The sequence below is a fragment of the Apium graveolens genome, chromosome 8 (assembly GCF_009905375.1).
Source record: "Apium graveolens cultivar Ventura chromosome 8, ASM990537v1, whole genome shotgun sequence".
Taxonomy (NCBI): Eukaryota; Viridiplantae; Streptophyta; class Magnoliopsida; order Apiales; family Apiaceae; genus Apium; species Apium graveolens.
In genome coordinates, this window is record NC_133654.1 from 102,766,979 (window position 1) to 102,793,371 (window position 26,393).

At 33.0% G+C, this 26,393-nt stretch overlaps 3 protein-coding genes across 3 annotated transcripts; 1 reads left to right on the forward strand and 2 right to left on the reverse strand.

The window, feature by feature from the left end:
* Positions 1-2,306: 2,306 nt before the first annotated feature.
* On the reverse strand, positions 2,307-3,201 carry LOC141679812 (cytochrome P450 CYP749A22-like). Its single transcript, XM_074486201.1, has 3 exons — positions 3,108-3,201; positions 2,658-2,881; positions 2,307-2,549 (listed from the first exon to the last, which is right to left on the reverse strand). The coding sequence occupies exons 1-3, from the start codon at positions 3,199-3,201 to the stop codon at positions 2,307-2,309; spliced, it is 561 nt and encodes a 186-aa protein (XP_074342302.1).
* A 6,414-nt stretch (positions 3,202-9,615) lies between these two features.
* Positions 9,616-13,076, reverse strand: LOC141679813 (equilibrative nucleotide transporter 3-like). Its single transcript, XM_074486202.1, has 9 exons — positions 13,032-13,076; positions 12,850-12,954; positions 12,594-12,749; positions 12,369-12,512; positions 12,106-12,211; positions 11,078-11,247; positions 10,267-10,427; positions 9,794-10,052; positions 9,616-9,714 (listed from the first exon to the last, which is right to left on the reverse strand). The coding sequence occupies exons 1-9, from the start codon at positions 13,074-13,076 to the stop codon at positions 9,616-9,618; spliced, it is 1,245 nt and encodes a 414-aa protein (XP_074342303.1).
* A 4,618-nt stretch (positions 13,077-17,694) lies between these two features.
* LOC141679814 (uncharacterized) lies at positions 17,695-23,025 on the forward strand. The gene is made up of 5 exons (XM_074486203.1): positions 17,695-18,565; positions 20,429-20,795; positions 20,877-21,430; positions 21,507-21,689; positions 21,956-23,025. The coding sequence occupies exons 1-5, from the start codon at positions 17,695-17,697 to the stop codon at positions 23,023-23,025; spliced, it is 3,045 nt and encodes a 1,014-aa protein (XP_074342304.1).
* The last annotated feature ends 3,368 nt before the right edge of the window (positions 23,026-26,393 follow it).

Genomic DNA, 26,393 nt, shown 5'->3' on the forward strand with positions numbered 1-26,393 from the left:
GATTTTCGGGAAAATAAATTCCGAAAATACGGGAACGTAACCTGTAATTGTCGGTAACGTCGAACGAGGATATAATTGAAATTTATGAAACCTATTTACGTGACGTGACAAGATATTTTGTGAATAATCGATTACCCTATTTTTCAAAACGACAAATATACATATTTTCTGGAATTAAATACCGAACCAAGTTTCGAAGATGTGAACCATAATTACTATGTGTATTTTGATAATACATATAAATATAAGTTGAATTATGAAATCGTATGGGTAGAGTAGGATAGTGACTTGATGTTAAGCGAAACGATTATCTAAATTAGGGTATTTAAACCCTGTAGGTCCTAGTCGGAAGACCCGAAATTTGACATTGGACTAGGAACGATCTAGTGATTAGTCGACAAAATCAACAAAGTTTCAATTGAAGGACACGAAGGATAGAGTTGTATCCAGAATAGGATAGTAGTTTGACGATAAAGCCAAACGTTCAAGGCAATTCAAAAGTCAACCGATAATAGTGGTTAAAGCTTATTGAGGCAAGTATTCCCGAACTTTCTTTGAAGTACTACAAATATTTATTCATTCCTATTCTAAGTTCAGAATAGTTAACTGTTTTATATTTCGCTGCAATTACTCTTATTATGCATGTTCTTTTATTTTTGTTCCTATAATTCGATTGCTCTCTTGAGCAAATACCAATTCTTTCAGGTTATTTGCAAACCCTGAATTGGGATGTTTTGAATTCAAAATGATTTGATATCAAAATACTCCACGGGCTGGATAATGATACTTTGGGGATTATGTTTTACTTAATCCTAAGGACCGAAACATAACCGGTGCCTTGAGATGGGTCGTAGTGCCTGGGGACCCGACTGGATCTATACAGGTAGGTATAGATCTGCACTATATCCTGACTGATCAGCAGGATATAGATGTGAAATAGTGTCCAGTCTAATTTGTTGTTGATCGCCATTAACGACATTCTCTCTCGAAAGGTTTTATGATTCCAAAACCGGACAAAACCCTGACTCAGGAGATGAATCGGGGAATCGCTTGTCATTTTTGGATTTTTGCTAAAGGCTGGTGACAGCCAACGTTTATTCGTTCACTCACTCAAAATAAATAGAATTGTTTAAAATTGTTTTGAGATTTTGTCCGGGAATTTTCCTTTGTTATTAATATTTGCAACTCAAATTATATACTTGCTGGGCATTTTTGGTTCACTCTTGCTTTGTAAATTCTTATTTCTGCCAGAAACAGATAAGGATAAAAGTGAATAGCCTTGGTAGACAGCAGAAGTTAGAGAAATTTCCGCTGCGAGAGATTGAAGATGTTAGAAAAATATGACAAGAGCATTAGTTTAAAGGTATTTACACTTGTATTGTAGTTATTGTAAATCGTAGAAGGTTAGATTCTTGTTTCATACCATAACCTGTAAACGATCCGGATTCAAGGGGTTAATTAAATATTCTTTTATTTTATGTAATGATTGTTTAGTGACACCCAATCTTGACCCCGGATTTGGGTTGTTACATCATATGTGGGGCCCACGTTGTTTATGCAACACCATTTTGATGCATATGCAACACTATTTTCATTCAATTGCAACAGTATATACCACAGTATGCAACACCATTTTTTAAATTGCAACAGTATTATAATCAAATGTAACACAGTGAAAAGAAATATGCAACATCATACTATGATATATGCAACACTAGAAAACATAAAAATTTGGCCATAATTGGTCTGTTTTTACATGATACCTGCCATAAGTGGCATCCAACAAAAACAGCCATATCAGGAATCCAACAAGTTTTAAACATACAAAAAATACTAAAATACATACGCCCAATTCTAAATTTAAAACACCAAAAATACATCAAATATTTCTTCAAACGAACAAAGATACTAAAGAACTAAGTCACTAAGAAGTTGCGCCTTGAGTGCCTTGAATGACTGTAGTACCATTTTCCTCTTGATCACTGGAAACCGTGGTACATCTTCGAATGAAAACCTTTTAAAAACAGACCCCGAGGCGATGTTGATGCAAGGAATCTAAATGGAACTCTAGCCTAGAAAATAAAAATGAACAGAATGAGAATAATAAGATTCACCATCTGACAACAAAAAATTAAAAACATGCAAGACTAATCAGCAGAAAATTAGTTTTCCCCATAGGTCCAGAATTCAGGTTCTTGTGATTAATATTAATGATACTAATTTAGACAATTTTATAAAGCACTAGTTGTCAAATTTTAATTTATAGGTACTTTATATGAATTGAATATAGTCTACCAACTTCACATTCAAAACCTAATAAACTTTAACCTCTCTTTTTTCCCAGTACAGCTGCAAGTTATATCTGTGAGTTTTGCTACCATCTCAAATATGTGTTTCCCATCAGAAAAACTGCTCCCAAAAGCTGTTCTTGAAATGACTTTAGTGGTTAATGCACCAAATTTCTTGTACACATCTATCTCTTCACCTTCATTATCTCGCCACCTCTGTAGCATAGTCTCTACACTAGTACTCATTTCTGGAATCATGCCCTACATATATTGATAGATGCATTTATTTTAACAGATAAACAAGTCAAATGTATGCAGAAAACACTATGACAACATTAATGTAAGTAAAGGTACTTCGAAAATGCTTACTTTCAAGCTATTCGCATAAAATGTATGGTTGGCTAGTTTTCTTATCTTTGCCCATTTTTCACCTTCATTTGTTATAATCGCGTCCCCTAACAACTTCTTTGCATATCCTTCCATATCCATTTTTGGATAAGCATCTTCTTTGTTGTTCAGTATTTCTTTGATAAGCTCGGGTTCTGTAACAAAGAACTGCACTTCTGGACCATGCCAATTGATGAAGTTTCCTACTGTAACAGAGATAGGGGAAGGTTAAGCTAGAAATTTATAATATTCAGTTGGTTCCCGCCTTGATGATCTAACATTATTTCTTCTTCTCAAGTTCTGGAAGAGTCTCGGATGTACGCAACCATTACTAATAATTCTTAAGCTTCTAGATGTGCTTGACCTAAAATGCTAAATCTAAGTTCTAAAGAAGATAGATAAAACTCGGAACACAGTACTTTAAGGACTTACCGTATATCTTTGTCCACAGGTACACATGGGGTTGAATCCTCGGAAATATATCGTGTGAAATTCTCATGGGATACCCCATGGATTGGCTTGTCATTGCTGAGATTATTTTAGTGTTCCCATGAGGAAAGCTATAAGAAAGGCCTTTCACTCCCTGTGAACTTAACAGTCTTTGTAAACATCTTGGACTCCACCATACTTTATTAATCAACTTAGTGAGCTTCCAAAGAGAGAAGAAGCAGAGCGATCTCGAGAAGAAGATTGCCAAAATTCCTACAGCCATGAATGAGATAAGATTACTGAATTACAAAGAAATCTTAATGATTTTATATAAACTGCTAAGCTTTTTTTAATTAGAATATCTAAATAAACTGCTAAGCTTTTGTTAATTAGAATATCTAAATGATGATTAGGACCGCATTAAGAGAGTAATGGGCTAGTAAATTGAAAAGTGTATGCCATGGTGACTCATAGGCTATATTTTTCTCAAACAAACAAACGAAGCTTATCACATTAGTATCTTTAACATTAGTATTACATTAGTACAGTATATACACATTGAGTTGGGTCATTGATGCTATTTTCTAACCAAGTTGAAAATGACATAATAATTTGATAGTCCAGTAATTCTTTAATTACGATAAGGATGCCGAGATAAACACTCAAATTTGGGATCAATTAACATAGTTAACAATGGCCAGTGAGTGTGTGTGGGATATATGTTGCACGCGGTTAGAATTTTGACCTGCTCTGCATCATATCCATTGAGCCGCTAGAATCGCTGTATAAACAAATAAAATTGTGTAACGCTGTAAATAAAATGCAACTTCTAGTTCACCAAGTGCCAAAGCTGCAACCAACATGCTCCTGAGTGATAACCTATACAGAATCAAATCAGAATCTTCAAGCTCTAAGGCCCGAAAAATAACTTCAGAGAAGCCCTGAGCAAAATGAGTTACCTGCTCTGACATGGATGTGACAAAATAGTGTTGTATGAGTAAATCAACATACTACCTCCTTATTTATTATTTTCTTGTTAACCAGGTCCCCGGTCCGAGCGTCTACTGGACCAAGTTCGATCCATTGGACGCTACCTAATGAACAAAAAAAAATGGTCAAGGCAGAGTTCCACAACTTGGATTGATCCTAGCTCGAATTCTTGAAGCAACATCGTTTCAATAGTCACTTGATCTATGATCACGGTTTTCGAAAGAAGCATATATTCCATAAAATCATTAACAGCATTTAGCAAGGGTCTTTCGTTTACCATGTCATATTCAATTGTCACTGTCAGTGTAAGATGATGAGTTAATTTAGCAGTCAATTCACTAACAAATAAAAATATGTGTCGAAACATTATAGGGCCATTTTTATTTTCAGTATTCTTATATCCGCTAGAATGCCCAATACCAGTACATTTCACTATTTGTCCGAGATTACTCCGACAACTTATACATAGCATCATCCTGAGACTTTCTTCGCATTAACTTATAGAATTCTAACAGTACAGGTGCACATCGCAGTTGTATATTTTCGGATACACGCTGACATTTTTAGCAAAGTTTTTGATGAACTTCATATTGTTCACGATGCATGCCATAAAATAAAAAGGCGAGAATGTAAATTTTGAACTATTCACAGAAATATGGGGCTGGTGTGTGCAGTGAAACTAATATAATATCGACTTGCAAGCATCTTTACAAACAGCCACGTCACAACCATGTAGCATACACAAAATAACTCAACTAAATAGTATCCAATTCAGTCAAGTAAGCATCAAACATGTGTGTATATATATATATATTTCATCTAAACAGTGCCTTCAAACAGCAATATCCACAACAATTCACACATTCGAATTTAAAAACAAGGGATTTTTAGAAATTACCCGAGCACAAGGCATCGATGTCTTCTTGGGACTTACAATAAATCAAAAAAATCACAAACTAAATCTCAGTAAAAAAATTACAGCATTTAACAACAGCCTTCACTTTTAATTCGAACATCAAGCATTACATAACTTTTGCCTAAATTAAGCCACACACATCCTTGAACCTTTGCTCGAGGCCTCGAAACTTCTCGAGACTTACCAAAACCCATAGATTGGAGCTAGGAGCACCTCATATTTGAACCACGTGCCGAGAATCCACATTGAAGTCGGCGACTGTCAATGGCGAATGATCTTCAAATAACCACAACCGACCCTGCTTCATCATTCTCCTGCAATGAACACTCAAACGACAGTTAAATCGAATCAAAACTCATAGAGATAAAACTAGGGTTTCAAAACAAATTTGGGGGTTTTGACAAAATCGACTTCGAATCAATCAACTAAAGCATTTCAAGCTTAATCGAACCGATTTATCATCAAAACAAACAAATTTGAAACTAGGGTTTTTAAATTGAAAAAGAAATCGAATCGATTTCGAGATTTTTGAACAAAATCGAGAGCTTTAAAAATGATTTAGGCTTTAAAAACAATGTAGATTTCGCTCGTAGTCTCAACATCAATTGATCGATGTTGACAATTTTAGACGAAATCGAGATTTGATTTATCAAACCCGGCATGCAACCCGAATGTAACTAAAAATCAAAGAGAAAATCCATGAAATAGTAGAATCTGAGTGTTTAGAAAGATTTTCCGGTGAGAAATGAAGAAGAACGAATTGGGAAAAGGATAGGGTTTAGGGTCGGTGGCGAGAGGGTTCGAGAGAGACGAAGAGAGACTGCAGAAAGATTTGTGTGAAAATGATGTAAGCAGTCGATATTTTGGTTTTTATATTTAAGTAAAGAACGACCAAGATTCACCCACTCAATTAGATCTACGGACGAGATTAAAACTGATGCACTGCGTCGGGTTTGACCCGAATAGAAAAGGGTTTTGAACCCGAAATAGCCGCCCAATTTTTTGGCCCGGGAAAGTATGCAGATCTGACTATTATAAAAAATACAAGATATAAAATCTAAAATTTGACTATTATAAAAACACACGATATAAAATCTAATTTTTTTAAAATAATTACACATCTCAAAAATTAGTAGATAATATCATCCGTACGGTTGGATCGTTGAACAAGAAATTTAAAAAAATAGAATCACCACTTGGGACAAGACTTGGTTATAGGAACCCGTGTTGACCGTAATTTGACTATTATAAAAACACACGCTATAAAATCTAAAATTTTTAAAACAAATTACACATTTTTAAAATTAGTAGGTATCATCATCCGTACGGTTGGATCGTTGAACACCAATTTAAAAAAAATAGAATAATCACTCAGGACAATACTAGGTAATAGGAACCCGTGTTGGCCGTAATTTGACTATTAAAAAAGCACATGATACAAAATCTAAATTTAAAAAAAAATTAAACATCTCTAAAATTAGAAGGTAACATCATCTGTACGGTTGGATCGTTGAATAAAAATTTTAAGAAAATAGAATCACCATTCGGGACAAGTCTTGGTTTTAGGAACTCGTGTTGCCCGTAAATTGACTATTATAAAAACATACGATATAAAATCTAATTTTTTAAAAAAACATTTAGACATCTCTAAAATTAATAGGTATCATCATCCGTACGGTTGGATCGTTGAACAAAAATTTAAAAAAAAAAAAAATCACCACCCGGAACAAGACTACGTAATGTGAACCCGTGTGCACCGGGGTTTGACTATTAAAAAAGCACGTGATATAAAATTTATTTTTTTAAAAAAAATTACACATCTCTAAAACTAGTAAGAAACAAAATCCGTACGGTTGGATCAATTAAAAATTATTTAAAAAAAATTAGAACATGAATATAACAAATAAATTTTAAGGATAGTACAATAACTAACATAACACTAAATAACCTACTGCAACATCAGAAAGCAAATGCAACGCCTGAAGTGCCACGCCAGCAAGTGGGCCCCACTGTGTGCCATGTCAGCATGCCATGTCAACATTTTGGGCCTCCATGTGGGTACCACTAATGCCACCAGTGGGTCCCATACGTGAGGCCCAAAATGCTGACGTGGCATGACACGTCAGCATGCCACGTTAGCACCTGTGGGTCCCAGCATGCCACCTCAGATTTATTTTCCACGTCAGTATTTATTAAATAAAAAAATATCTAATGCAACGCTATGACATCTACTGTTGCATGCTGCGCAACACTAACAGTTATTAGCAACGGTAGCTTCAATGTAATGCAACACTTTCAACACTGTGTTGCAATAAACTGAAAATTTTGTAGATAATGCAACGCTTTTCGTGCAACGCTCGATAAAAACCGTTGCCTATGTGCACTTATGGCGTAGTGATAATAATTCATAAGAGTATGTAATTAAATTAAATATATGGTTTATTTTTTTTAATTAAATCATAATTGTTTAAACTATATTTTGGAAGGTGTTAACAGACTTTTTAGGAAGATGTGAACCAACCAACCAAATATAATATTGAACCCGTAAAAGTCGTTAAAAATAAAGAATATAAAAGTTTAAATATAATACGTTGTTGATGAGATTCGAACTCTGAACAATATTATTTTATTATTATATCCAATGGTTCCAATGGTTCCGTCTATCTGTCTTTATATCTGATGGTTGTCTTTATATCTGATGGTTGTTATTTATCGTACCAAAATAATTGTAGTGAAGAATTATACAACCGACCAACTGCTGAATATAGGCTGCTTATAATAGTATAGATAGATAGGGTTGGAAATGCTACATTCTAAAATTAATTTCAGCAACTCGATGCTGTACAAATTACAACTTGATACTGCATAAATACAAGAACATATGGTCAATCTGCGAAATAGCACAACTACAAAATTAAACGAACGCAGGTTTTGCTGACAAAGTACAGTCCAGAAAGATGAGAGAGCTAGCTCATCTTCTGCGAATAAAGGTTTTACCTTGAGCATCTTCATAAAGGATCCTCAAAACTTCTCTAGGCGGAACGTTGTGCCACACTTGAGGGCTCTTCATATGATGCCCCATTTGTGCTAATTTATCCGCAGCTCGATTTCCTTCTCTATAAACATGTGTGAGAATACAATTATCTAGCTCCGATATGACTAAGTTAATGTCAGTGACAAGTTTCTGTACTTCTTCACATCTGACAGCTCGTTTTTTCGCGATAATTTCAACCAATGACTTGGAATCTCCCTCAAGCCATACATGACCATTACTCCATCCGTTTTCGAGAAGCAACTCAAGGCCTCGTTCAAGTGCTCTAAGTTCTGCAGTGCTGCTATTTGTTTTACCAATGGATTCCGAATATCCTAGCATAAATTCAGCCTTGTCATTCCGTAAAATGCCTCCGATGCTTGCTTTACCTGTCTTACATTTGCAGGATCCATCGAAATTCAATTTAGTCCATCCAACTTGAGGTTTATCCCATGCAACTTTGATCGGTTCTTTGTGCCAGTTTCTAGCTATAATCCGGACTGGACTATGTCGTAATATTGAACATCTTATAAATCCACCAATATTCATTGTCAACAAATTTTTTAGGAAAAATTTAAAAAAAATTTATATACAGATGTACTTACGAAGCTAATTTGATCATGAATGAAACAAGGAAGCAAAATTGAAGATTAGAAGAATCGCAAAACACATTTTACAGATACGAGACGAAGAAGAAGGCAACCTATGAATATCAAAATGCAGAGATGGGGATAACTTGGTAAGGAAGAGAAAGCATTTCATAACGGTGATGAGAATTAATACATCTTTATGTAATGTGTAAGCAAGGAAGTTTGATTATACAACATCACAAGGCAGCAATTTTGAAGTTACGAACATAAGTCTCAATCATGCATGCATATATGAATTAAAGATGTTTTGCATGCATGGATTCAACTAGTGGACTTGTTTTCAAATGATTTTGACCACCAGAATATTTAACCGAACTAATGACATTGGAAAACACTAGTTATCTGATGTTTAGAAAATGAAATGATTACCTAAAAATAAGTAGTAAATTAGAAAAACATTTAAGGATAAAGAAAATCCACCGAAATATTAATCCATGTCTAAATTTTGTTTGATTAATAGTTGCTTGCTGAATGTGCAACAGTTCTAAAAGACCAGCAAAATCGTTTTGGATCCCTATAATCCGTTTTTCCAATCCCATTTAAACAAAGACTAAATTTAAGGTTGCACATGACTTCCCAGAGGGACCTCATGATTTAGAAGACATGTCGAAAGTTACGGTGTACTTTTTAGTACTCTCATTAACAGAGATGTCTTGATGGGGGAGAATGAGTCTCAACTTTTTTGTCTTTCAAAACAATTACATATTGATACAAACACATATATTAGTGATTAGCGATTTCATCTTTTTTTGGATTTGTATATGAACCAGTTATAACTGTTACAACTGAATGTGGTGATCACCATTTATGATTTAATTTCACTGTACAACTGTGATATAAACAACAGTTGAGTTGTTGATGATCAGATTGCCCATTGTCCACACTAAATTTCGGTTTATCGGATCAACCTCGACTTGAGTTGTTTTAATCAAGAAGCCACAGCCAATCAAGTGACACGCCTGCAAATATTCCGCCTAAAAGGCATAATACTAGTAAATTTCCCAATGCATTTTGCTCCGGACCCTGAAAACGATCAAACACCTATAGTTGATTCATGCATTACAAAAATATAGAGGCAAAATTAATAATCCAGTTAACACACCTTGTAACCTTTGGGAGCTACTGTCATGATACATACGGTTAGATAGCCATTGCTTAACCCCAAGAATGATACCAGTGATAGCATCAATGCAGGATTCCCATATTTTGCAGCAAAATGAAATGCAAGAATGAGTAAGAATCGAGATAGTGTTGCCAGTAGCAGGCTTTTTCGACCCTCCATTTTGATGAAATTTATCATAGGGATGTATCGTCCAATTAGATCCCCCAAATTAAACACTGCAATGAGAACTAGAGGATACCTGGAACCAATTAGTCAAGTTTAGTGAGTTTAGGCTTTAAATGTTATTTGTGGAAAGATTGACATAATATTTTCAACTATATTTCAGTTCGAGCTTGGAACATGAATATTTGTTTACATAGTTGTGCCTATGGCTAACTCTTCCAAGTACTCTCTGTATACATCAACTCGAATTTGCTCACTAATCTTAAGTGTTAGATGGTGCTAACACCTACCATGAGCCCCACTGATGTTTACCAGTGTTTTCATATAGGAATCCTGGGAAAATTGACAGACTGAGTAAAAATATAATGAATATTTCAACTGCATAATCCATGTTCTGAAAGAACAATTCTTTTTTACTCAGCCTCTCCATGGGTTCTGGAACAACCTGTTCCTGCAAATTCCAACATTTACACGAGTTGTAAACCTCTGCACATCTGATGCCTCTAAATCATGCACATGGTAAATATTTTTACTTTACCTTTTCACATTAATAGTTTAAATTTTTATTCATTTTTGTTTGAAGGTAGCTGATTACTTTATGTATATATATCAAGTAATTATCTTCAATTCCCAAACCTTCTATCTTAACCATATCGGGAAGATCATCAACTAATTAATTTGAGCTAAGACCTACAAAAAGAAAAATTCAGTGGTACTGGCATATTGCCTCAACATTATCTGCGTTAAGAACTTGAGTTAATGTTATTTGATTGCATATGTGTTAGGTACTGCAACTTCGGGATGGACTATAGAGAAGGTCCCTGGTACATAATTTAATGATATTGATCTAGATTTGGAGATACTGTAACCGTTCATAAACAAATAATATATGACAGTGTTTTAAATAACAGTCTAATGAGAATGGAGTAGGAAGGACATAAAGATCAGAGAATTAGGAAGTTGGAAATATAGAGTATGAAAAGTTGGGTATAAGAAAATGAAATGGCAAAACTCTAACATCAAGCAACTAAATAGTTGATCTCGTACTATTTCTGAAAAGCAGAGAAGTCAAATTAAAACAAGATCGTTTATACCACATACACTTGCTTTTGTTTGGATGCCAACAGCCACAAGGTCAGATGAAACAGTCTTGGATCCTTCCAACGCTGCTTTTGTGCGGTAGTACTTAACCACGGGTAGATTAGGGAAGACATATGCATACAGATAAATGCAGATCAATTCCAACAAAGTAGATATAGCAAGGAACATGACTGCAAATTAAGAATGTCATATGAACATCATTTGATCTCAAAAAAAACCCAGAGAGATCGTTACTCAGAGATACAGAAAATTATATTCAAGATATTGTTCATGTATGCAATGTGGTTAATCTAATGTAATCAAATGTTCTGTTTAGATCACAAACATCCAACACTTTTGACTGTACTAATGTAGTTCAACTTTTATAGAACTTTGCATTCCTTGGTTGGAATCAACAATTATGAATCAACCCCAGACCTAAAGGTTGTCGTGATTAGATCCTAGAGTAAACTGTAACTAGAATGAGAGATGTAAAATTATCGTTAGTTAGATGACAAGGACGAAACAGACTGCGACTAAAACATAGTATACAAGGTACAATTTCTATTACTAGATTTGTAAAAGATACGAGTAGAGAGTTGAAATGAGTGTTTTTCTGTAATTTGTAAATTTCTAAATCTACGGAACTGAACGCATAAAACAACCGATGTCATGCATATGTGTTCGCATATGTAGCTTAAATTTCTCCATCGTTCTTATCTCATTTCATTTTATTCAATCACACACAGCATGAAATTAATTACAAGAGAATTTTCATGCATATCCTAGTAGAAGTTTATGTGGACATATTATTCAAACTATGTATAGTTTAAAATTATAGTGTTACCCCAGCAAGATTTCATTTGTAACCTGCTCTAGAACATGTTTATATCTAATAGATGACATCATAATAAAAATTGAGAACACAAATAGGACAGCAAGTCATGTACATACTAGGCACTAGTTACAACAGAGGAGATTGGTGAGCTAGAGAGAGCACCAACTTTAAGACTTTAATATAAGCAAAAGGGATTCACATATATACTTACTGGCTCCTTTCCGAAGACCACTGTTTGATTTTTCGAATGCTGCTTTTGTGATTAGCCTGAGAGCAGAAGTAAGGGCCCCTGATGCAGCCATTCCACCAAAGAAGGACTGAAACATGCATGTGTGGAGTGTGGTTACAGGTATAATTAGTTTTTTGTAGGAACTATATTTAGTACAATCCTAATTAAATTTCAGACACTTGGACTGGAACTGAAGATAGGGAGACTTATCAAGTATGTTGTAAATACACAGTTTAATCTGTTACCTGGACCAACTCTGGGCACATCAAAGATAGGTCTCCTACCATTCCGCCTTGAACGTGAGCATCCGCTACTCCAAAAGCAGCAACAAATATACATATAACAATATAGTTTTGAGTGCCCCCTTTCCCTGATGTAAGTAAATCCAACTGTACAGCAAGACTATAATAGTCATGCTAATGTTTATGGAATATCCAGGGAAGAAATGTGCAAAAAGTCAATATATTTACCAGTACGAGTGCCAAAGTAGTTAAAAAGAACATGATGTAACCAGAAATGTTGCGTCGTCTGGTGTTTATTTTTGATTCTTTATAAGTAAAAAGTACCATTGTTGCCAATGCTAATGACTGGTACACGAGGGTAAGTACTCTGTCGGGATGGTAATCCTTCAAAAATATAATCAGTTAGTGAGGGAGCTTAAAAAAATTTAGTTTTTCATTTTAATTTTAATTTTGATGTCATATAATATAAATTATAAGAGATTACCGGAAACAATTTGTAGTAGTAATCTCCTATTGTAAAAATACTATTGCGCGAGGCTAGTGCTCCAACACCGAGAACCCATGATACTGCCATTGCACTAGACCTTCCCTGAACACCAATCATAATCAACAAATCTGAATTTCTATTAGAATTTAAATACATTGCCCAAAAATGAAAATACGAACCTCAAGCCTAACTTGAGCTTCTTCAGCAAGATCTGTAGTTTCCATGGCCTCAATTTATTCCCCGAATATAACTACAAATTTATGATCCTGAACTTTGCAGAACTGAAACTGAGAAAACATGCATGTACGTGTGTTCCTTTATATCATTCAAGTGGAGAGGTATATTTGTCATTGGTTTAGATTTGAATCGGAATCTTTATTAGTCATAAACTTAAGAACAAAATGATAGAGATTTGCTTAGTTTAGGACGATAATTATACAAAAATGTTAGATTACGTCAGAACAAGAGGATGAACATATCCGTAAAATTTGGACACAGTGTAAAGTAAAGAATTGTTTAGATTATATCACCAACTCGAAGCTGTCGACCAACACGGTATCAACTGCCTCTCAAAAAGGATTATATCCTTATATATAATTTGACTAAAGCACTTAAATTGGGATGGTTAGTTTGGCATAGTCATTTTGGTATGGTCGTCGGACTCTACAAAATTTTTTAATTAGTTTCCCACTGAAAACACGTGAACAGCAAAACAACAAAAAAGACAGGACTCAAAAAACAGGTGAATGCAAAACCCTATCTATCAGTGGGCAAAAGCATTGAAAACCAGGCACAAGTATTATTTTAGATACATATATATGTATTATATATAAGATCTTGAGGAATTGGTGCAGAATATCAAAATTGTTTCTTACGACTTCGGGGTGAAGGAATACAAGACTAGAAAAACGGTAAATTACGAGGGTGACTTGTGATGACGTAACCATCTCTCTAATACATTATCTTCCAAGTGGGCATTCATATACCCATTTCAGGTTGCACATTTACTATCACTGGATCCTCTATACTAGGAGATTTTTTTATCTGTACTTTTTTAATTGTCAATTTAAGTCTTCCAACTTTCATCAATTTCAAACGCGTCCTTCCAAACCAGGGAGAGAGTATTATGACCTTTTTGGGTCTTTTAGTACACTGTATAAGAGTTGAATACAATACTAATAATCAAATTGAATTGAAACTCAACATAAATGAATAATTTTATATTAATAAATAAAAACTAATTACAAAACTCTTTCAAAATATGAACATATAGACTAGCACAAGATTTGCTCATTTAATTTGGATTCCTTCACTGCTTATGTAAGAACCACGCCCTTCTACTTTGTTTTATAAGTTGTGGCATCTATTCTGTTTTACCTGCAAAAACTTCCATAATAATATAAATTAAAGTAAGCAAATTGATAGCCTAGCACAAGATCTTTTTGACCTTTCATATAAGTACCATACATAGGAAAATGCACACACCACTCCACACCTATATCCAATCACCACAGCTTCCATAAATAATAAAAATAAAACTAAGCGCCATGTAATTAAGTGAACATTTCTGATAGGCTAGCACAAGACCTTCCGATCACCACAGCTTCCATAAATAATAAAAATAAAACTAAGCGCCATGTAATTAAGTGAACATTTCTGATAGCCTAGCACAAGACCTTTGCCACATTCATTAGAATATATGTGTTCATTGATTTAATTTGTGTGGTATAGTCTCTGTCAAGGAACTCAGCTTGATTATTACCACATACATACTCTGTATTAACGTATTAATCATTGTTATTATATTTACAGGAGGCAAGCAAAAATCTCAACAACTACAAAAGGTTATATGTACAAATTTTTGTTGATATTCTATTACTATTTTTTTATTTTATTATTACAATTTGAAGTTTTTAACTCATGTCCTCCAGGTAAAGTCAAAAAAATATTAAAATTAAAAAGCCCAAAAAGGTCACCTATTTGTTGGTAAACAATTGAGAAATTATAGTTAATTTACATTCATTAAAAAAGACATTTGCCCTGTATATTTAACTACGCTTACATTTGTTTGAAGTAGGAAAGTTATTGTTTCAATAATGTATAGAAGTTAACCACATGCCTTTGGCAAGATATATATTTATGGTCTCACCTGGTCATGGAAGGATATGAAAATGGTGATAAAAGGCTAGAGCGAAACAAAAGACGACGCAAATAGTATAACACAGTGACAGACGAGGCCAGGATTGAAAGAAACAGAAAGCGATCTGAGCGGTGGCGGCTACAAAAAGAAGGTATTGAACACTTAAGAGATATTCAGACTCAGTAACACAATAATAAAGGCACTTTTCAAGTATTCATAGTTGCACTTTGAAGTGAGAATAAATAATAAAAAGAAGTTGTAGAACAAGGAAATGATCTAGAATTAACAACAAACATACTAATATAAAAATCATGTTATGCATTAACAACAAGTACATGATATAAAATTAACAATATGAATGCTAATATATATTTTTTTCATTAACAGCTTTGATGGAGATAAGTGTTGTTGACATCGATCAACCACAAACTACTAGGTACAGTCATTATGGTGAAGGTTGCACCTCATCAATTGATGAGCAGAGGCTTGCGCGAAATAAAAGGCGACGTGATCAACGGGCCGAGAAAAAGAGAAACTTGCAAAGTAAGTTGAGGAATTTAAAGGACTCCCACTTTGAAATTATTTATTAGCCGTCACTTTAGTCTTGCAAATAACATAATAATTGTATCTATTTAGTAAAAATGTTAAATCCGCCACAAGTAATTGTATCATTTTACGATTAATTTGTTGATAATTTTTTTAAGCTATATGTTTGTTTATATTGGATTAACAGATTCAATGGAGAAAAGTGTAATTGAATTTAATCAACAAGAAATTCCTACAAACATCCGTTATCTCCAAGAGGGTACAATGTTAATTGATGAGCAGATGATTGCACGGAATAAAAGACGGCGTGATCAAAGAGCTCAGAAAAAGAAAAATTTATTGCGTAAGTTCGAAATCTCCCACTTTCAAAATATTTATTACGCCTAACTTTGGTGTTCCAAACACATTAATAATTTTATTTGTTATGTAAATTTTAAAGATATAACAGAGACCGAAGAGCTGTGTAATGCCGAACAACATGCACAATGTAAGAATATGATGCAAAACCCGGCACAAGTAATTTAAGCATTTTACGTTAAATTTTTGACTAGTTTTTTAAGGTTATATATTTGTTTGGTTTCAATAAATAGGTTTGATGGAGAAAAGCGTACTTGATCAAGAACAAATTTCCGCTCTCAACCATTGCCTCGAAGATTGTAACCCAATAACTGATAAGAATAAGTATTTGCTAAATAAACGACAACCTGAAGAACAAGGCCAAAATAAAAAAACAATACAACGTAAGTCAAAGAAACTGAAATACTCGCACTTTTACTATATATTAGGTTTAACTTTTTTTCCTTACATACAACATACTGATTCTACTTAGTGTGTCACTTTATAAAATGTAATAGGTACAGATGAGCAAAGAAATGTAATAAACATGCGACGTCGTAAGAAACGAGCTGAAAAAAAAAGATTCTCAAGTAAAACATAAGTGAAAATGGGTAAACCCACCACACATAATTGTATAATATGTTTAATTTATTAAATGCCAGTTTTCATAAAGTAATGTGTAATTGTTATAAAGAATATTTGTAAACTTCATTTGAATAAAACATATAATCTACAATTGTTACCTGCTATAAAGTGGTGCAGTTTTGCATGTCATACCAATCTTTGTTATTACTATTTTGGTTGAAACTGTTGTTGTTTTACAGAGACTGATGACCAGAAAAATGCACGAAACAAACGTCGTCGTGAACAACGAGCCCAAAAAAGGGAAGTTTTCCTTCAATGTAAGTTAAAGTAAAATTTTACATATGTATGTAATATCAATAATTTTAAATTTATGCACTATAAAATAATATTATATGCCTCATATTTTAAATTTGGATATGTATTAATAAACTGTGAATGCATTACATATGTAGCTAAGGATGTGCCTACGAAATCGATCCAAATGATAAGAAGACAAACTTTTACAACAAAAGGTAACTTAATAATTTTGTTTTACAATTTTTTGATTTTTTTTTACTATAAACCTGCTAAGGTTTCCTCTTTAATTTTTTATAGCATTTGCTGAAGTTAGTACACGAACAAGGAACAAAATAAATGCCAAAAAATTGGAGTTTGGTATGTATTAGTTCATACAATTATACATTTTTATTCTTATAATTTGTATCACGTGTAATGATATTGATTATTTGATTACAGGAAGAAGTAATGCTATTTTGGACATAGGATTTCCTACAGAAGAGTGCTTTCATTGTGGTGCGATAATGTGGAAATATGAAAGAACAAAACAACAAGACCGTATAAATTTTTGGGGGTTTTCACTATGTTGTGGTGAGGGGAAAGTGGAATTGCCAAAATTACGGGAGACTCCGGTGGAATTGAAGAATTTATTAGACGATTCTGACGAATTAAGCAAATCATTCTGCACAAATTCTAGGATGTACAATAGTGTATTTGCATCTACATCTACAGGTGGAAAGATTGATAACAAGTTTAATCATGGTGGAGGACCTTTTATATATCGGGTATATGGAGAGCTTTATCATCAAATAGGATCTTTGTTTACGGAGGATGATGATCCAAAGGCTGTATATTCTCAAATTTATATGCTTGATAATCAAGAAGCATTACAAAGTCGCATAAATTTCCCACACGACGATAAACCTTTGGACAACAGGATAATTGAGCCACTCTAAAAAATGTTGGACCGTGAGAATGAATTGGTAAAAATCTACCGCCAGGCACGTGATCGGTATAAAGAAACAAATTGTGAACCATTCAGAATTCGTTTAATTGCAAATAGGGAAACAGATGGTCGGGAGGATTGTACCCCTACCAATGCTCATGAATTTGCTGCATTAGTTGCTGATAATAACCTCATTGATAAAAGAGACATAATTCTAGAGTATAAGGGAGGTGGTCTCCATAGAATTTCGGAACTTAATCCAAGTTACATGGCTCTGCATTATCCATTATTATTTCCACATGGTGAAGATGGTTTTAGAATCGATATACTACACCGTGGTGTTACCACACATAGACCAAAGAAAAGAGACCAAGTCTCAATGAGAGCATTCTATGCGTACCGATTTCAGCAACGTAAAAATGAAGGGCAAACAGTTATTCGAGGAGGTAGATTATTCTTACAGTATGTGGTCGATGCATATACATGTGTTGAATATGGAAGACTATTGTGGGTACAATTGCATCAAGAAATATTGAGGGATGAACTGTATAATAATATAGTAGATTGTGTAAATCGTGGCGATGTAGATGCGAGAACTGTAGGTAAGCGTATTGTCCTACCAGCTTATTTCACAGGTAGTCCTCGATATATGCAGCAAAATTACCAAGATTGCATGGCGGTATGCAGAAAATTGGGAAGCCCGGATTTATTTATTACTTTTATATGTAATCCGGCATGGCCCGAAATAAAAGACTTATATGCTAAGATTCCTAATCAAACCCCAGATGTCAGGCCAGACATTATATGTCGAGTATTCAAGATTAAGCTTGACATGCTCTTAGAAGATTTGATGCATAATCACGTCCTTGGGAAAGCTATTGCAGGTAACATGTTTTTTATTATATATTTTCCGGTTTATGATTGTTAATAATATAGTGGCAAAAATATAAGGAAATTAATATATCTTTGCAGAAATTGTGAGTAACACAACATTACGCTCTTCAACTATCCTCTCATCCCTAAAAAAGTAAGATTAGGTCGCCTGGTAAGAATAATTCAAGGTCTGTACAATGTCACATAATACCAAATACCATGAGAAGCATAAAATATAATACCTTCCAAAGTTATGTAACCTTTTATTTATTCATATTAATATTACATGAAGACTTTGCATAGAACCTTAATAATGTATATCTATAAAAACACAAACATATCAATACAATAATACACAAAAAATAATAACAACACTAATTGTTTAAATTAGAAAAATTTAGAAATTATCTCAAATATATACATAAACTCAAATTTGAAAAATAAACTTTACTAAATACATCTATACTTAACTATAATAACTAGAATAGATTACATTTTGGTTCAATTATCCTGATTATATTTGTATTTTATATATAATAAAAAATTGAAAAAACAAACATACTACCTAAGTCATCGTATGTGCAAGCCCTTCTAAAAAACACATACATTATTCCCCACTGCGGAATGATTATACATATGTTAAAAGTTTCAATTTTATAATTACCATTAACCATCCCTTATAGCCTCCATAAAAGAATAATACTTTCGTTGGGTCTAAATTCCACATGGTAGTACTTTATAGGAAGTAAAGAACTTCATACCTTACATTCGAGTGTTCACCAAAATATTTCTTCAAGTGATTAATCACTTCACTACAGTTGACAAAACACACTATAATGGATTCAATACCCCCTGATAATCCAAATTCAATATAAATCCAAACCTGTAAGAAATGGACGGTTGAATTTAACAGACACTTACATTTTAATTATCAATCACCAACAAAAAATACGAAATCCAAAAACCTTTGCAGAAATTATTAGTAACACATCATTAGGCTCTTTAACTATCCTCTCATCCTTCCAAAAAGTAAGATTAGCTCGCCTGGTAACAATAATTCACAGTCTGTACAATGTCAAATAATATCAAATACCAAATACAATGATAAACATAAAATATTATAGTTTCAAAGTTATGTAACTTTTATTTAATCATATTAATTTTATAGAAAGATTGCAAACAACCTTAATAATGAATATCTATAAAAGACAAACACATCAATACAAAAATATGAAAAAACTAATAACAATAATTATTGTTTAAATTAATAAAATTTCAAAATGATCTCATATAAAAACTTAATCTCACCTTTGAAAAATGAACTATATTCAATTCATTTACACTTAACTATAATAACTAAAATAGATTATATTTTGTTTCAACTACCCCAATTATAATAGTATTTAATGTTAAAAAATTAAAAAAAAACAAGCATACTACCTAAACCGTTGTATGCGCAAGTCCTGCTAAAAAACACGTTATTCCCCACTCAAATACTACCTCTGCTGCGGCCTCTGACTCATATACTACCTCTAATTCCGTCTGCTTCGGCCTAAATTTTCAAAACTTCAATAGTAATTAGCAGGTCAAATTCATCCCAATCTCTACCCTTTGTTGCAGCAAGGTACTATTCCCAATTTCCCCCATCTCTTGGTTATACTTGGTTATTCAATTAGCCTGTTAAATCTTGATTACACAATTGATTTTCCTTATACACAAGTTAAGTCAGTAGATGACATTAACTTTAGTATTTATTTAGTCAATTATATAAATATATATAGGTGTCTAGCATAATATTTTAGAAGATACATATACGGTCATTTCTGAAGAATTTAATTTAATTCTGTTTTTTAAGAAAAATATTATGTTTGCAGTAGCATACACAGTGGAATTTCAAAAAAGAGGCCTCCCACATGTGCACATAGTCCTTTGGCTTGCTGAATACTATCGTTGTCATTATACGGAAGAAATAGATTCTATCATTTCAGCAGAAATTCCGGAAAAGGAAACTGATCCTGTAGGTTTTGAAGCTGTTACAACATTAATGGTTCATGGTCCATGTGGTGCTATCAACCCAAATTGTGCGTGCATGAAAGGCAATGAAGGCAACAAAAAGTGTAGCAAGTTTTTCCCAAAAGATTTCAATGTTGAAACAACAATCGACTCAAATGGATATCCAGTCTATAGGCGACGTAATGATGGCCGAACAACAAAACGTAAGGGGGTGGAACTTGACAACAGGTATACAATTTATGTTAATTGTAAAATCTATTAAATCTTTAATAAAATAATTGCAATACTAAAACATTTTCAATGTTACAGGTTTATTGTACCATATAATCGAGGATTATTGGTTAAGTATCAGGCATATATAATTGTTGAATGGTGTCATCAGGGTAACCTAATAAAATACATGTTCAAATATGTGCTAAAAGGCCCTGATCGTGCAACAATGGTCATTGAGAGAGATGGACAACCACATACGGATGATTCAACAACCACTGATAATAATGAGATACAAAACTATTTGGCATGTAGGTATTTATCTTCCTGTGAGGCATGTTGGCGCATATTTGATAACCCAATTCATTATAGAAAACCTGTGGTCCAGAAGTTAATCTTCCATCTTGAAAAAGAGCAAACAATTTGTTATAATGAGAAAGAGTCTCTAACAACAGTTTTGAGAAGAAATCATATTGATGGGACAATGTTTGTTCAGTGGTTTCAAGCAAATGAACGATATCCGAGTGGAAGAAACCTAACTTATGTTGAATATCCAGAAAAATTTAAATGGGACAATGCAAGTAAAATGTGGATCCCTAGAAAAAAAAAGATTCCCGTAATTGGGCGATTAATATATGTTCAGCCTTCTGCGGGTGAGTTGTTCTACATAACACTTTTAATCAATATTGTATGTAGTTGGACATTTAATTTATGTTAAGCTTTCTACAGGTGAGTTGTTCTACATGAGACTTTTACTAAACTTTGTATGTGGAGCAACTTCATTTGAGAGCCTAAGAACAGTGAACGGGGTAGTGTACAACTCTTATAAGGAGGCATGTTTCCATCATGACATTCTTGGCAGTGATGATGATTGGCATTCAACAATACAAGAGGCTTCTACGCACCAAACAGGTAATCAACTTAAAAATTTATGCCTTACTATACTACTTTTCAGAGGTGTCTCTAATTTTTCCTCTTTTTGAAACAGGTAGACAACTATGAAATTTGTTTGTAACTATACTCTTATTCTGTGATGTCTCTGATGTTCGGTCATTGTGGGATAAGAATTGGACCCTTATGTCAGATGATATTGAATATAGTCATCGCAAAAAAAACAGGACATCGGAACTTTACAATTACTGCTGAAGAACTACAATCATTGACTTTATATAATGTAGAATTACAACTCCGTAAAACAGGCAAGTCATTGAAAGATTTCCCCACCTTACCTCTGGTAGATCCTGCACTTCATCTTAGAAGTCAAAATACACTTTTATACGAGGAGTACATGTATGACAGACATCTTCTTAAGCAACAAATCCAGACATTAATCAAAATTTTAAATGAAAAACAGAAGATGATCCATCAAGTGTTGACCAAAAATGTCAAGAAAAAAAGTGGTGGATTATTTTTCCTTTATGGACACGGAGGTACGGGCAAAACCTTCTTATGGAAAACTATTATTGCTACACTACGATCAGAAGAAAAAGTAGTATTAGCAGTTGCATCATCAGGTATTGCATCACTTTTAATAGAAGGTGGTAGAACTGCCCATTCAAGATTCAAGATCCCATTACAAATTTTTGAAAATAGTACATGCGGCATTAAAAAAAACACTTTGTTGGCCGAGCTAATTTTATATACCGATTTAGTGGTGTGGGATGAAGCACCGATGAATCATAGGCATATATTTGAGGCTGTTGATCGTACTTTCCGTGATATAATGCAATGTCAAGATCCTAACAATCTACAAAAACCGTTTGGTGGGAAAACAGTTCTACTTGGGGGTGATTTTAGACAAATCTTGCATGTTTTGCCAAACAAGGGTAGGGAGGACATAGTGATGGCATCCATTAGTAAATCCTATTTGTGGAAGCAGTGCACCGTGTTCAAATTAGACCAAAACATGCGGATTGTAGACAATGCTCCATCTGTAACAGTTGGTGAAAATCTTATTCCATATAATGAATGGGTAATTAAGGTTGGAGATGGCACTATTGGAACTGAATTGAGGAAAGATTCATCAAAATCAAATTTAATTGAAATACCACCAGAGTTACGTGTTCATCCAGGTCCAGATGGGAAACAAGCAATTATTAATACATTGTATTCAGATATACGTCAAGTGAAAAATGATCCAAATTATTTCAGAGACCGGGTCATCCTAACACCATTAAATGAAGATGTTGATGCTATAAATATAGAGGTTTTGAAGCTATCACCAGGTAATGGAACAAATAACTTATGAATTAAATTCCAATCATACTTAATTCTCAAGCTCTATATATAATTTCTTAATCTTCCTTTTTCTTAATGGTTTGCTTTTTTCACTAACCAGGGGAATGCAAGATATATCGAAGCTACGATTCAATATGCAAGAGTTCTGTGAATTATGAATCTCAAGAAAATATGTACCCTATAGAATTTTTGAACTCTTTAAAATTTTCAGGTGTTCCAAATCACGTTTTGCAACTTAAAGTCGGGTCTCCAATTGTTCTACTCAGAAATATATGCCCAGCTAGAGGACTTTGTAATGGCACAAGGTTAATTGTGACGCAGCTATGTACAAAGGTAATTGAAGGAATTATCAATACAGGTAATCATATTGGAGAAAAGACTTTTATACCAAGAATATGTATGAGACCAACTGATTCCTCCCTACCTTTTGTATTCAAAAGAGTACAATTTCCCGTGGCTCTTTCCTATGCAATGACAATAAATAAAAGTCAAGGGCAAACTCTAAAGACAGTTGGATTATACCTTCCAAACCCGGTATTTAGTCATGGCCAATTTTATGTGGCTGTCTCAAGAGTAACATCGTCAACAGGTCTACATATAGTTTGTGAGCCAATAAGCCACCCACATGAAGGAATGACTAAAAATGTGGTGTACCATGAAATATTTAATGATTTGTAACATTAACAAATCATATGTTCTCTCCTATTTTCTTAAAATTGAACTTCCTGCTATAACTTATTATATGAGGAATTTTCCTTATATTATTTCCTTATTATGATTTTTATGACATCTTTGATGTACAGTAGCCTACTCTCAATCAGGGACCTGAAGTTCAAAGCTTAGTTTCAGAAAATGCAATTTTATAATGTCTTAATACTGTTTACAATTCCATTATTAAGCTCCCTTGGATATAAGTTACAAGTTTTTTGGGTATATTAACCCTATTCAGATGAGTTTAATGTTTTGCTATGCCAATTATTATGCAAGCAATTAGCAAAAATAAGAAATTATTATGTGACCTCTTCATGCAACATATTCTGCGATTTGTGTAATGCTATTACGAATTTTCTTTATATTTAATCCTTATTATAATATAATGACATTTTTGATATGTTGTACATCACTTTGCAGTATCCTACCCTCAATCAGGGACCAGTAAGTTCAAATCTTAGTTTCAGAAAATTCAATTTTATTATCAAATAATTATGTAGACACTTCCATTATTACCCCAACTCCCTTCAATATCAGTTACAACTTTTCTCTCGGGATATTTACCCTATTCTGATAAAATTAATGTTTGGCTATGCCAATTATTATGTCAGCATTTTGCAAAAATATAAATTTATTATTTGTGATTTGTGTATATTAATGCTACTTACTACAATATTACATTACATTGCATTCATTATTTAGAATAAAACAAGATTACCTTTTGCTTTCTCCTCTATTCAACATGATATGTAGATACTCCAAACTTCTTTGATAGTCCTAAAAAACCTTCAACATGAACCTGGTAACAAATCTTACCTATCAGTGACTACCATTACCTATTTAAAAAAACACAAGAAAGACTTCAAAATTGACAAACATGATTCTGCAACTCCCATGCACAGTTTTTTTAATATACCAGCACATAAAGATTTCATAAAAAAATATTCTTTCAAATTTAAACTTACATTATTAGTTAATATATTTATATATCTATGTAAACATGCATTTCACAGTCAATTTACAAATCTATAGATATTCAAACTCTCTTAATCAAATTTCATTAAAATTAATTAGTGAGATTATAGACATTTTAAACTTATCTTTCTCTTTTTTTTAAACGTATCTTTCTTTCTTTTTTAATGTATCTTTCTAATATATTTTATCTGTTTTACTAAAAGTCATACCATATACAAAAAAAAAAATTTACTTGACTACCTCCAAAATATAATGATAAAATATACCTAATAATTAAAACCATATAACATTTTCATATTAACAAAATACTTAAAACCAAATTTTTAGGATTAAAAAAAAACAATTTAATTTACACTATAATAGTTATTTATTGAGAAAAGTCTTATGAACATTAATATTTAGCCGCCAAAAATAAAGTTAAAATATATTAATTAAGTCCTAAAACATATACTATCCTACCACCATTTGCCTACATGTAAACACAGATTACTTCTTTCACAGTCAATTTACAAATCCATACATATTTAAACTCTCTTAATCTTATTTTGTTAAAATTAATTAGTGAGATATACAACACAAAAACACACCACTATTCAAACTCTCTTAATCAAAAAATGTTATAATTAATTTTTTTTCCTAGATATACAACACAAACACACGCCACCTCTCTAGATATGTATCATTATACAAATATAGACATTTTAAACTATCTTTCTAATATAGTTTATCTGATATACTAAAAGTCATACCATATAAAAAATTCTTTTTTAGTTGACTATCTCAAAAGATAATGATAAACTATACCAAATAATTTACTAAGGTCTTATATATATACTAAACACAACTGCAAACAACAAAACACACAACTGCAAACCAAATAATACAGGAAACGTTCAGGTAAAATACATTCTCGGCCCATTTTTACTCATGGCACTATTCACTGGGTTAAGCCTCCCATTACTTACCTTACATTCTACATTTTGTTATGTTTACAGAATGGCATTAGGTTATCACTTGCTTAAAGAATTAACATTGGGAAAGGACGATTCAGCCATCAAAGTACGACTAAGCAGGATGTGGGATTCAATTAATGCAAGGACAAAATTCATTATGAACAAAAATCTAATCCTGTTAGATGAAGAGGTAACATTCATTTTATACTTCATTTACAAAAATATCATACTCATTAAAAATATGTTGCTATATAACATTATTTTTTATTATTATAACATTATAGTTAAATTATAACATTATAGTTAAATATAAAAATTGTGTTAAAAACGTTTACGATGTCTTACCAAATAAACCATTTCCTCAATAGATGTTGTTGGGAGATTGTTGTCATACACAGAGCTGCAGACTACATCAAATGGAACCACAAAATTGACATCCTGCTACAAGATCAAAGGTCAGTAAAATTACATCTACTAACCACTAACTAATATATCTATCATAATTAACAAAACAAGGCATTTATTATGCAGGTCCGAGGAGATCAAACTAACTCTTTGGGAAGATAAAGCAAAGAAATTTACAGATAAGGAACCCATGTACAAAAACTCGGCCACATATGTCATTGTGACTGGAACTTTAGCCAAAAATATTGGACGTAACTATCATTCCCATTTAAAACAGAAATATTTAGACACATCCAATTTCGTACTTTTTAATTATTATCTCCTAATATGATTA